At 37.4% G+C, this 13,757-nt stretch overlaps 1 protein-coding gene across 1 annotated transcript in view; it reads right to left on the bottom strand.

Annotated features, from left to right (window-relative positions):
- Window positions 1–10,041, bottom strand: part of cps1 (carbamoyl-phosphate synthase 1, mitochondrial) — a 49,279-nt gene extending 39,238 nt beyond the window's left edge. Inside the window, exons 1-16 of the mRNA XM_053329154.1 lie at window positions 9,916–10,041; window positions 8,737–8,846; window positions 8,341–8,485; window positions 6,821–6,910; window positions 6,670–6,726; window positions 6,485–6,577; window positions 6,274–6,363; window positions 5,453–5,581; window positions 5,251–5,357; window positions 4,945–5,086; window positions 4,631–4,708; window positions 3,384–3,482; window positions 3,014–3,109; window positions 880–1,069; window positions 521–678; window positions 168–296 (exon numbers count right to left, since the gene is read on the bottom strand). Of these exons, the coding sequence (XP_053185129.1) occupies window positions 168–296; window positions 521–678; window positions 880–1,069; window positions 3,014–3,109; window positions 3,384–3,482; window positions 4,631–4,708; window positions 4,945–5,086; window positions 5,251–5,357; window positions 5,453–5,581; window positions 6,274–6,363; window positions 6,485–6,577; window positions 6,670–6,726; window positions 6,821–6,910; window positions 8,341–8,485; window positions 8,737–8,846; window positions 9,916–10,041 (1,839 nt within the window). The remainder of the gene's footprint in view (window positions 1–167; window positions 297–520; window positions 679–879; window positions 1,070–3,013; window positions 3,110–3,383; window positions 3,483–4,630; window positions 4,709–4,944; window positions 5,087–5,250; window positions 5,358–5,452; window positions 5,582–6,273; window positions 6,364–6,484; window positions 6,578–6,669; window positions 6,727–6,820; window positions 6,911–8,340; window positions 8,486–8,736; window positions 8,847–9,915) is intronic.
- Window positions 10,042–13,757: the final 3,716 nt, after the last annotated feature.

The raw sequence follows: 13,757 nt of genomic DNA, 5'->3' as shown, positions 1-13,757 counted from the left end.
ACAGGTTAATCCTGTAAACATGGGCAAAAGTATAAAACTAAACAATGTGTTTCAGTTGAAGTTTTGGAAAAATGCTTTAACTGACAAGCTTAACAACAAAGGACGAAGATAAATGATAATAAGTGTCCTCAGATGCCCACATCATCAATACCCTACACCAATCTGACCTTGTTGGCAGTTTCCTCCAGCTTTTCTTTGTTGGCACACAGACCAGAGCCCAGACCTCCAAGAGCATAGGCTGATCGTAACATCACTGGATAGCCAATCTTCTCTGCAGCGTTCAAGGCATCAGATACCTGAAAGATGCACATGAAACATTATATTTCCCCAGCATAAAAAATGTTAAAAGATGCTTTTAAAACCACTACAGAATACAATTACTGAACGTATGCAGAATGTATCTAACACGTGTATTACAAAGTTCATAGAAGGGTTCATATATGTTGAGGAAGTGACCATGAAAGGACTATGCATGTAATCTACAATCTCTGTTTCCTTGTTATCAGACATTGATACTAACCGACTCCACAGCGATACTCGGTGCGATCTTCTCGTTAATCTCCATCAGTTTGTCAGCAAAAATCTGTCTGTCCTCTGTGGCCATGATGGACTCCACTGGGGTTCCAAGAACTTTCACCCCATACTGCTCCAGGATGCCTCGCTGGAATAATTCAACTCCTAAAACAACAAGCCACATACCCAAAAACTTATATTCACTCATCGTTACTCATAGTACTACAGGTTGCATGTCTCCATAAGGAAATAAACTGCTATTCGTCACACATAAATAGTCTTTTGATCTGCACAGAGAACTGATCCACAATGAATCTCAAAATCAGCTATCGCACACATTCAGAAAAACAAATGTACACGTCTCACCGCAGTTGAGGGCAGTCTGTCCACCCATGGACAGTAGGATGCCATCCGGACGCTCGACCTTGATGACTTCAGTGACAAATTCTGGCGTGACGGGAAGGAAGTAGACAGAGTCGGCCTGCTTGGTGCCTACCTCGTTGGTCTGAACCGAGGCAATGTTTGGGTTCATGAGCACCGTCTTCAGGTTCTCCTCCTACCACATGAACAGTTATTATTAATATAAAAAATATATATAATATAATGAAGACGGGTGATTAATTAGTGTTTAGTCTTCGATGTCTGTCACTTTTATATTATTCCTGTCATTCAATTTAGATGTGTTACTGTGGTTTTTCTGCTTGACATTTATTTTCTGTTGGCTGAAATACATTTTTTGACAATAGGCCTTTTTCACAACAGACATTTTGACTTGTCATAATGAGAAAAGCACAGGTGTTACTAATAACATTAACGCCAGCTCAGTTTGTTTCAGGTGTCCCAGTAAGCCATGACAGTGAACCAGCATGCACAATTGCAGGACCCTGAAACTGAAGCAGCTAAATGGAATTCAGCCATCATTAATTTTATTATTCACACCTGCTGGGCTTTTCCTACAGTGACATGTCAAAATGTGTTCTGTGAAAAAGGCCTATTTATTCCACATGTCAGGGACTAGAATGAGTAGCATACAGCATACATACCCCATTATTCAAACATTCATGTATGAATGGTCTTCTGAGAATGATTATTTGAAAAAGCAGTATCTACATAATAAAGCAGCATTGCATTCAGTATTAGTAAAATGCGTATATTCTCCGCATATTATTATTGATTTCTCTTCACCGTTTGTGTCTCTTAGCATGAAGCCTATTCATTTTATATTATATCATATTATAAAAACAGGTCACAAATAAAAAGTTTAAATTTGTTGACATTATAGTTTTGACAAGACTAAATAGTGCACTTATTAAGACATATTTAAAACTACATTGATGCACTAGCACCAAAATAGTTAATATGTAAAATAATGTACAATGTCCACATTCAGGTTAATGAAAGAACATGTCACACATTTGGAAAACAATGTAGGTCTGTGACACAGAGGAATAAGCAACATGAACAGTACCAGTCAAAAGTTTGGACACACTTTCTCATTGATATGAATGGGAAAGTGTGTCCAAACTTTTGACTGGTACTGTATATCAGGTCAAATTTTACATTTATCCTGAAATAAACTTTTAGTGATTTTAGTGATGCTTTTGGTAATTTACTTTAATTTGTTGACAATAAACACAGGATATTACCAGGTAATTTCTTTAATAGGAATGTTTATTAAATCCAGCCCGCCACTTGGGTTGATAATTCACATTAAATGGTTCTCAACAACAACATCTAGAGCTGATTTACTAATGCTGACTGAGAGATAAATAAAATAAGTTTTCAGGTACCCACATTATCATGATTACCATGCTTGCTCTTGTGCCATTTAATTAAAGAAAATGTGCTTTATCAAACAGATAATAACATGTTCGAGTCAATCAAGAGCATTTGGGGATTTTTATTTTATAGACATTATCACTGTAAATGCTGAATGCTGATTCACACAATATTGATCTCAATTTCATGTTGTGCTGTTAACACTGATTTTTTTTCAACTGATCTTCTTTTCTAGATGTTTCAGGGTGACTTCAGTCTTCTCTTCACACATGCACATATCTTTTTTTGAACCCATCAAATTCTATTTTCCTTGTGTGATTCTTAATGTTTTTTTAATATGACTTCTACCTGATTGTTTACACTTGTATTGTTACTTTTTGATGTGACATCTTTATACATCTATCTCAAGTTCGTTTTGATCATTTATTTAAACGCAGTATCATATTCCTGCCTAGCTTATTCTGTTTGGTTTTTGACCTTAATAGGTTACAGATAACACTTACCTGCGGCAAACTGACACCTACAGTAGTTGATGAACTTTTTATTTCTTATATGTATAGCATAAGTAGTATTAGTCATCACAAATGATTGGACAGAATTTGTGATGTGTTGTCTTTTATTTTCTTTTATCGCCTGGATCTACGGTATGTTCTGGCATCATATATAAAACTTTTGACCATTTTCTGTGCTTTTTCAGGTAGGTTAACATATTTATTCTTACCTTCATGGCCTTGACTGCCTGAGATCCAGAGTAGTCAAATTCTCCAGCCTGACCAATAGACAGACCACCAGAACCTAGTACCAGCACCTTTGACACCTGCATTCACAAATACACACCAGCAACACACACAGTACATTGTGACATGTAAAACAGTAATTAACAGAAACTGCGAAGCATGAAACTCCATTTGCAATTAATTAATTCATAGCATTTCAATTACAATATAGTAGTTCATGTTGTTTTATTCATTTCTCAAAAATGAAACATGGTATAAACACCCTGTTTATATGGTTGTCACATACAAACATGATGTTATGCAGAGTTACTTGCCATTCACAAAGCACTGATGAACCAGTTTGATTTACTGTACCTGAGCTCTGGGAGGGATATTAGGTTTCTTAGGCATGACTGATACTATGTTGGCATTTTTTCCTTTCTTGATCAGGGATAAGAAGGCATCAAAGAGGAACTGTTGAAACACAACAAGACAAACAATGCTAATATTCAGTATAAGAAAATGCCAGTATAACCACAGTTTGAGCAGTACCATATATTTATAATAAATGGAGGATCTGTTTTCTTCCCCTTGGCCAAACAAAGGGGCTGTGTTTCATACAAAACTGACTGTTTGTTGAAAGACACACTTTCATTCTTCTTATGATAAAAGGTAATACATAAGAGCAGTTTCATCACTATCTTAGAAACATGTATTTAAGATATTGCACTTCCCTGCCAGTCGGAGACAGATTTGTCATGGGCACTGTGCAAAATTGTTATGATGCCCACAGGCATGAAACCCAGGTGGAAAGAAAGAATCCTCCTACTGAGCTGTCAACTGTATATTTGGGTAGAGAGCATCAGGTCTTATTATTCTGCTTTAATATGACAGAGGTTACAGTATACTTTGACCAAGACTTGAACTATACTCCTTGCCTGCCATGTGGGAGACAAAAACTATAGCACAGAGCCTTCAACACTTTACTGTAGGCAGAAGGACAGGCATTATTAGTGGTGTTCCCTAACACCTGAGTCCCTGGTGCAGTCAAACATCACATATTATTACATCTTTCACTGCCACTGATGTAGTAATTGGTCATATTCAGTTTTTACTGCTATATCTGGTTTAGATATTCATGATATTTCAATGACACAGTGTTGGGCCAAAGAACATAGAACAGTATTATCTGTTTTTGTGTGGCTGTTTCAAACAAAACCTGTTAAAAAATTGTAAATAGCCTACAGCTGCTGATATTTCCATCATTGTTCATTACTTCATTTTAATTGCAAATTTAAATGCTGATAATAACTACCCAAGTTTGCTAATTTATATAATTACACAATTGTCATTCTTCTTCATTCTTCTGTCATTACCTGTTTTCCTCCTTTTAGTAAGTGGTTTGCTACAATCCAAACATCAAATGACATTTCTGGCCCGCCTCATTGCTGCCTGCAGCTATATTTACTTGAACAATTAATACAAGTCAACTTCCATATTTTGAACATTCACAGATGTATTGCTTCAAGTTTTAATAAAGCTGCATCCTGTAAAGATACCTTTACTTAACTTATGCATAGTATTCAGGTACATTATCCTGCACTGTTAAAGTCTTTAATTACCTCTGTGTCTGTGGGACCGCCTTTGGCCTCAGGGTGGAACTGGGCTGTGAAAACAGGCTTAGTGTTGTGCATAATGCCCTGGAAAAGATGCAGAGTAGATATAAGGAAACTAAAAATCAAGCATACTGGATTCTGCATTTCAGAAACATGCATTTATCTTTATAAAATGTTCTCAGGTCTATATTTCCATGAGGAATCTTATTTGCCTGACTGCACTTATTTTGTCAGAGAAATTGGTGCTATTTATTGAAGCTGTAGGACAAAAATAATCAATGCCATATTTTCTTAGAAAGTAAAAGAACATAGACATCAACCTCGTTGGTGCCATCATTGGCATTAATAAAAAGCGGGCTCCATCCTGGGGGCAGGGACTCGCTGTCTATGCCGTAGCCATGGTTCTGCGCTGTAATGAAGGCCTGGCCAGTCATCACATTCAGCACTGGCTGGTTCTGGCCCCTGAGAACCACAGACATAAATATTGATAAAGAGGATAATGGCAGATAATAATTTTAAATCACTGAAAAGCTTTACTGTACAGCATGCTGAACAAAAGCAGTCCTTTATTTTGAAATATTTATGGCATATTGTGTCTTAACTATGCTTAGTTATTAAGAGTTCACCTGTTTCCCATGGGAAGTTTGTATGACTTAGCCCCAGCAGCAAGAGCAGTAATCTGGTTGCCCATACAGATCCCAAACACTGGCTGGGGACGATCACTCTCCAGCACCTTCACAGAGTACATACCAATATTATTTATTATAGTGGATCATGATAAATATGACAAAATAAAAAATACAACATAAGATATGTCTCATGTCCCACCTTGCGGACATTGTGGACGAGTGTCTTGGCCAGAGACGGATCACCTGGTCCATTGGAGATGAACAGGCCGTCATACTCAAGACTCAGCAAGTCCTGGTCCCATGGTACCAAGTGAACCTCCGCACCCCGCTACACACAGACATAGAGATATTCTATCTCATTGTATGCAGTTACTTAATAATTGTCATATTAAAATGAAGTCTTAATGAATCATGTGAATGTTACACGAGTGATAGATGCTCTGCTGGCCAAAATATCCATACATTCATTAAATGGTAAATTCACAAAATTTTTCCAAAAATTACAATATTTATATGTATGGTTAGACAATTAGAGAAAACAAATTAGGTTTCATTATGTTGTACAAATTCAATCAGCTACCATAGAAAAGGAACACTGTCGTCACATTTTATGGTCAAAAAGGTACAAATTCACAGTGTAAACTAAAACTAATTAATATGTTTCTTTTATTATTAATATCACTTATTATCTGACAAATTACCATATTTGGAAACCTAACCGTTGAAGGCAAATAAAGAGAAAATCCAACATCAGAGAGGCGCACTTTGTCTTACACCTTAGATGACAAAGAACAAACACTGCAGGATGTTTAGACTTAACATTACCATCTCAAATTTTCTGGGTCAGGTTGTAGAAAACATGGAAGTATGTTAACTTTTTTTGTGCAGTGAAGGTCATCTGAGGCTCACTTATAAAAGTATCATATTTAATTAAGTGTATAATCTAATGAGGACACACACACCAACAGACAATGACAAGGATGGCTTTTTTTCACTCCCTCTGCATCCATTCTTTCTCACCTTAACCAGTAGACGAATGATGTTATGTTTAATACCACAATCAACTGCCACCACTTTGATTGGGTTTCCTTTCCCAAATACTTTGGTTTCCTAGTGGGTGGGAAAACACAGAAAAGAGAGGTTAGCACTCACCAATTTGTAGACAGAGAAAATATGCTTGATTTGGTCTATTACACCAGTTGTACCTGGTTTATGGGCACAACATCTTTACCTTTGTTGACACCTCTGCTACCAGGTTTTTCTGGTTGGGGTCAGATATGTCAACTGGCTGACCATCAAATTCAATCTTTCCCAAAACTGTGCCCTGAGGAGAAAACAAGCCAAATAAAAAGTGTCAGAGGTCAAACCATCCATTTGCAGTAAATGCAGCAGAACAGATCATTATATTTACAGTACCTTGTCTCTGATGACCTTGGTCAGCATTCTGGTGTCTATCCCAAACAGTGCAGGAACCTTTAAAGAATTAAAGTAACATTTTGTGAATTCACCATAGGCACTACAGAGTCTTATCCTACCCGGATACTTGGTCACTTTTCTGAATGCTGACCTTCTCTTCTTGAAGCCATTGACCCAGAGACTTGACAGAGTTCCAGTGGCTGTATTCGTGACTGTAGTCTTGAACCAGAAGACCAGATACCTAGAAACACCAAAGCACAATTTTAACATTAAAACTAAAAAGCCTCCCAGTACCTCACTTCTTAACTGAACTTGCACCTAATGTGTATGTTGTCAAGCGCTGCTCTGTGTGGGAATAACATCACATCCAAAATATGTGTGTTGCACATAAAAACAGTGTTGTTAATCTTTCATTACAGAAAAACTGATAAAGTACATCATTAGTATTATGTATAGGGCTGTAACTAATGTTTATTTTCATAACAACTGATTAAGTAAAACATCATTTAGTTTATAAAATAGTGGCAATGCCTATTACAGCTTCTCTTAGCCCAGGTTGACACATCTGGTTGTTTTGTTTGATCAAATGTCCAAAAAGCAAAAGGTATTGCTATTATAAAAAAGACTAGTTACGTTTTGGCATTTTTTTCTCAAAACATAAGAATCAATTTATTACAAAAAAAAAAGTTGTTGATCAGTTTCATGTCGTATGACTAATCTATTAATCAATTCATTGTATCAACCCTATGACTCTATTAACTGCTGCTGCCAAATATTCTGTGGCTATAGTTATGGGTGTCATGATTTTGATTCTAAATCATAAATCGATTGAAACAAGCGTTCAATTTAAAAATTACCAATTAAAAGTAAGATCACCAATTTACTCTACATTTTTTCTCTCTCCCTGACCTCTTTTCACACATCTGAATAAACAAAGGCAACAGTTCAAAGACAACACAGTGTAGCGTATCCGGCCACTGGCGGAGTCTGAGATGATAGACAAACAACAGAACTGGAAAATCCGCCTGCTTCCCTGAGGTCACCAGTGTGACAACATTTGTCTTCCCTGTGAATTGTGTAAACAATGAATACACTGTTGACAGAAAAACAACACTTTGTAAACTATGATACACACTTGTTCTATATGTACAGCCAGCTGTAAACAAGTGCAGTGGGACCATCTAAAAAGTGCAACATGACGAATACGTAGTTTCCTCACCAGAAAAAAATCACTAACATTAATCCTGTTTGTTCCCACTTGACAGATGAAAGAATGTATCATTACATTTTAAATAAATTATTGAAAATTTTACTATATGGCCTCACTGTGGCATATATGATGGTTATTTCATACTTAATACGTTGTAGACTATCTTTTTAAAGAATTTGAAAATGTAAATGACAGTTGTGCAGACACAAAACCAATGACCTGTTGATCTTTACAAATAACAATGGCATAGCCATCTGTGCAGGAAAAATGCTAATTAAATTAACTGTTTGAAAGTGGATTTGGAGTATAATGACACTTCTAGCTATAACCAAATTCAGGGCATAAACAAGAACAAAAACAAAACACATGTAATATCAGGAATAAAAGGAATTTGTATATACAATGCAGCACTGAGGTCTGAAACCTTTCTGAAACCTCCCAAACACTGCTGACCTTCATACCTGGATGCGCTCGGACTCCACATATTTTCTCAAGCCCAGCTCGTCCAGCTTTTGGGTGTTGGGTACCCCGTAGTTCCCTACAATAGGGTAGGTAAGGGTCAGGATTTGACCCCTGTAGCTAGGGTCAGTCAGAGCCTCAGGATATCTAAACAAAGGGAAAAGCAAGGGAAATATGCCAGAATATTGTAGTGTTCATTGTTGTGTTGACAAAATGTTGTTTACACTGGTCTTGTCAGACAACTTAAAAACCAAATGCCAAAGTTGGAAGGTTGTCCACATAAATGCAAGGTTCAAGGTTGATCTGTTTTTACTTTTCCTCAAATCTTCAAAAAAGCAACTTCAAGCATGACAAGTTTTAATGGAGTTCGACAGTATGTCAGCATGTATCTTTCTTACCCCACCAAGCCAGTATTGAAGACCAGTTCACCAGCTATAGAGCCATCATGGCCAAAGGAAAACCCTTTCATCCTGGTGCCATCCTCCAAGACCAGGTGGGCTGTCTGGGCCTGGGAGTTAAAAGAGTGCAGGCACATTACCAGCAAAATCTCACACAGTAATAATGTATTTTCATGAAGCCTAAAACTTTGTAATAGATGTGTTGCAGACTTTGGGTTTAGGAGTGATGGAAACTAGTGAGCCACTGGCTCTTCATGCTGAAACTGCAGCAGGGCACTGTGGATTGTGCTGTGAATGCTGAGTCAGACAAATCTGTTCTTCTGTTCTGTGTGTGTGTGTGTGTGTGTGTGTGTGTGTGTGTGTGTGTGTGTGTGTGAGTGAAAAAGAGAGAGTGAAATCTGTGAGTATAAAGGTTGTTGTGACCCACTGTGACCTCCAGCCATCACAAAAACTGTGACCAATAATACATTTTATTTCTCACAAAACCCCTGCTATTCACAAATACATCACAGTTATATAAAATGTTTACATACAGGCTTGATTTATACAAAGCATTGAAACCATTAAGGTATTTTTCAGGCATAAATGGAGTAAATTGCAGCCTGCAAATAAAAAGGTTACTAAATAGCCACTTAACAATTCATAACAACTCCCAATATAGTTAAAATTAAACTTTTCTGTGCAAGCATGATGCAATTAAAGTGAGATATTGCTATCAGTGTGCATCTAAAAAATGATGCATACATACACTGTTGGGCACACAGCTGTATGGAAAACATTAGCTATTCCAGCAAACAGAAGTTGTTTCAAACTTTTTTCAAGGGGCTCACCATGCTGTGGCACAAGAGGGGTAACTGGGAAACATATGGGAAGCATACATAAAAAAATATGTTAAAACAAGAGCTGTTTGTTGTGCTGTATCTATGCCGAACCAAAGAGTAGCCCCTGCTGTTTGCGAAAAAAATACCTGAAAATACTTTTTACAAGTTTGAACATGTGTGCAGAGGAGAGACAACAGACTTCTAAGGTTTTTCTACGGAGTTTGGCCTCCAGAGTCCAGAGGCACACTGCGGCATTAGCTCTCAGTTCAGCTCTTTTTTTTGGGAGGGGAGAGTCTTGTAGAATTTCCCGAAACTACCACTGACAACAACAGCTTTAACTCACACACTTTTTCCTTACCTTGACACTAAAACATTTAGTAGTTTGAAGCCTCAGCCAGGCGGACGAGTTGCCGACTCTTCTGCCAACTACACATCCTTGTCTCAGGGATTTAACAGCGCTGCAAGCTAACAGGATTTTTGTCATATTAGCCCACAGTTAACTCCTTAAGTGAAGGAGCGGTGAATGAGAAGTTGCTGAATATAACTAAAGCTTAAAAAATATACAGGTCTGCTAACCGTACAACTAAGTGTCAAGTTTCTTTGACAGACAGATGAATGAACTACTTTTTGAACTGCCCCTCGTGTCCTCAGACATTACGAGTGAGCGCTTGGATCGTTGACGGAGATTGGCCGCCGGGGCGTTGTTTTGCTCATCGCATGAAGCGCACAGTGCGGTGATTGGTCTTCAAAGGAAACGCCTACTATCTATGACTTGAAACGGGGTTACACATCTGTAGGCTATAAATCAGGTTAAACATAAAAAACACCAAATTACCCCACTGACCTCTTTCTTGTCTATCAGTGTTCACTTTAAATTATAGGTATACCATTTTTTTGGTAAGTTTTCTTAATGTGCATATACTTAAAATAGGCTCACTGAAGAAGATGCATTTTTTTTTTAGATTTTTAATGCATTTTCAACATCTCCCTTTTGCCTTATTACCACAGTGATGCTGTAAAAGAAAGTGCCTAATTTAATAGATTAATGTTAATGTGAGGACATTTCTGTTACATGAACAATCTACATTTTATGGTGTTGAAAGGGAACTAAAATGTAAAAAATGTTTGTATTAATGCACCTGCTTAAACTTGTGTATAGTACGTTCATTGTAACAAACTTTCACAGCCTTTTCTTTGAATTCAGTTGCCTGCAAAGAAAAAAAAGGGAAAAAAAGAAAAAGCCAAACTGACCATGGACAGACTCCATGGTGGTGGGATTAGAGTGGTCTGTGTATTTGCTGATCACTGCAAGACTGGTCCTCAGTGGAGAAGGCTGCCTGACTGCCACTCTGCTGGGTTCAGCAGTCTGAACAAAGTGGGTGTGAGTAGCTAACAGGAGCTGTGTATATCAGGAAATACCTCCACATTTCAGAAACTTGTGATGCAATTTGCACATTTTCTAGCATTACAAATGTGGGGATGTTTAATATGTAACTGAATTGCCTCACAATTAAGTGCATCACCCACCATTTATCTCCAACACATGACATTTATACAGTATATATGTAAAGCCTAACATAACCTTAACCGTAACTGGGGTTTTTGTGTTGGTCCTCTGCATTGGTCTAATCCAAAGGCCCCCCAGTTAAGCACAGATCACATCCCCCTTGTCTAAATTTAGCCCATGGCTCCTCTTCAAGATTTGTGGCACACTGGTGACATCCAGTGGTAATGTTTATGAAAAAAGATTTAGAGGGTTTTTAAGTCAGTAAATAGTGTTGTAACAGCACACTTGATGCGTAGGTGACAGTGTGGGTCTATGAGTTATGGTAATGAGGCCTTCTTGTCGTTTAGCTGCCAGCGTGTAGTAAAACCTATAATGGCCATAACAGCTTTACAGTTGACATGACACTCACATACCAGAGTCTTCACGCAGACCGGAGGAAGGGATGTATTAACGTAGGATGAGTTAAAATTACATTTTGATATACACAGCCTCTTCAATGAGGTATTTATCTCCATTATAGGTACCATTACTCTTATTGCTGCAAAAGGGCTGATGAGCCTGTGCATGTCCCTTGTGACCAACAGAGGGGTTTTTTTGTTTCATTTGTTTTTATTAAAGTCCCCCTCCACTCAAAATGCAGTTTTCTCAGCTTCACTGTGCAGAATGATGTATGTGCAATTTCTTTGGATTTCTTTAGTGCTCACTTTAAATCTCTATTTAACCCATGTACCGCTGAGCATGATATGTGGTATCAGAGCTTTGTTGGAAGTAAATTAAATTAAAAAAATTAAAATTGTATAATCATTGATTCTGGGTTTTGAGGGTGAAGAGGGGGCTCTCATTTTAAGAATTTCTGACTTGGTAAATTAACTTCTTTGTGGAAAAAACATATCACATATATTATGTTTCAAAAGTAAACATGTCTGGATGAGCTACTTAAACAAAATATTTAGCAGGGAGTTGCTGTATAACTGGTGGTTATGCCAATGTAGTCAGGCACTATATTTGACAACTGTAATACATCATTTTCTGTCTAAATTATGTGATGACTAAAGGTGATGTAAAGTTTGAACTGCAATACCGTGAAATCCAGACTTTCCACTTGAAATAAAATTAACATATTACACGCAACAAGTTATTTTTCATGACTGCATCGTTGATACCCGTTTTATACATTTAAAAGAAAAAACCAAAATGATAATCAAAGATGACCCATATATGAACTTTTTTCTGGGTACTGCAGGAGATCCACAAGTGTTGAGTGAGGAGGGAATGTCTTACATTAGAAAATTCAGCATGCGTCCCTCCGACCCTGCCTGTTTATCTTCTCTATCTCTCTAATTTATTCTGGTTAACTTGTGTAACTTCAAAATTAACTGATAACATCTTTTCATTTGGCTTTGGAAATTGTAAAAAAAAACTCAGATCACACCACACAGTGATACTGTATGTCTATCTAGTCCATCATTTTCATGTGTCGTAATTCATTTTGACCCCATTAGAATACCTGTCATACAGCAGATCTGCAAGTCTGTTAAACACAGGGATCATCATTGGAATTACACAGGCTTCATATTAAATGTGTAATTTTTTTAGACAGTGGGAACATGAAACCACTCAACACTAGGCAATAACTTTTTTTTTTTTTTTACCTTGTCACTCTCAAACATAAAGTGTTGCAATAACGATTTTGTATAAAAGTGCTAAACACAGAAGAAAAAAATGCTAAAGGCCACTGTTGTCTCACAACCTGCAGGGGTCAATTCAAATGCTGTCAAATATCTGATGTGTTTTTGTAAAATATGCAAAACAGCTGAGGTGTAGTGAGGAATAAACCTACCTACACGCACCTTACTCTCTTTATCTGCAAAAACACCACACCTTTAAGACTATCAGAAATTCATACTACATATTGTAGTAGTATCAAACTGCTCAAATAATAGAGCAAGTCAGTGCTGAATTTTCATTCTCTTGTATACTATTGAACACATCACCAAACAATCTGTAGGCTTCTTGCTTCTTATAATTAACAAATGGTTTAACAAATTCATATCTCTAAGAATTATTGTTAGTCTGAAAATAAACGGATGTCTTCATCTAACAGTTTCTATTTTCAGACCCCTTCAAAAAGCAGACCTTTCTACCTCCTGTTTATGATGTCAGAAGCACATACAATGGAAAATTGCTAGGTGATGATTGTGGAGAACATGAGAAGCCTGTGCAATGTACTGTATGGCCCTTTATTACTCGGAGGCTGTGATTAGCTGCCTTCTAAATTCCTTCGCTGATTGGCTGGCGTGCAGCCTAATGAGCTCCAGTGTCTGTCCTCAGTGGAGGGACCCCACATTGTCTGCGGTTTCAAGTGTGACTTTCAGATGGTGACCAAGCTTAAGAGAGGACGTAAATAGACAAGCAGGCTCCCTCGCCTCTGTTTGCCAGGTTTCCAAGTAATGTCTTGGCCCTGAGATGACAGAGATGAGATAATAGATGGTTTGTTGCAAGGATCACTGATTGTGTTTGTTCAGTGTAAGTTTAGACTGACAGACCAGTTTAAAGCTATTGATGTTTTCTTTTTAGACCACTACTTTTATATTCAAACTTTTACACAGCATGATGGATATAGTGCTTTTCATTCATAATTATTATATTACGTTTTGTTGGAATCTGGTTTTCTTCTACAATGTAAAACTTTG

The sequence above is a fragment of the Scomber japonicus genome, chromosome 11 (assembly GCF_027409825.1).
Source record: "Scomber japonicus isolate fScoJap1 chromosome 11, fScoJap1.pri, whole genome shotgun sequence".
In the NCBI taxonomy this organism is placed as follows: Eukaryota; Metazoa; Chordata; class Actinopteri; order Scombriformes; family Scombridae; genus Scomber; species Scomber japonicus.
This window is presented reverse-complemented; position numbering and strand designations above follow the sequence as displayed.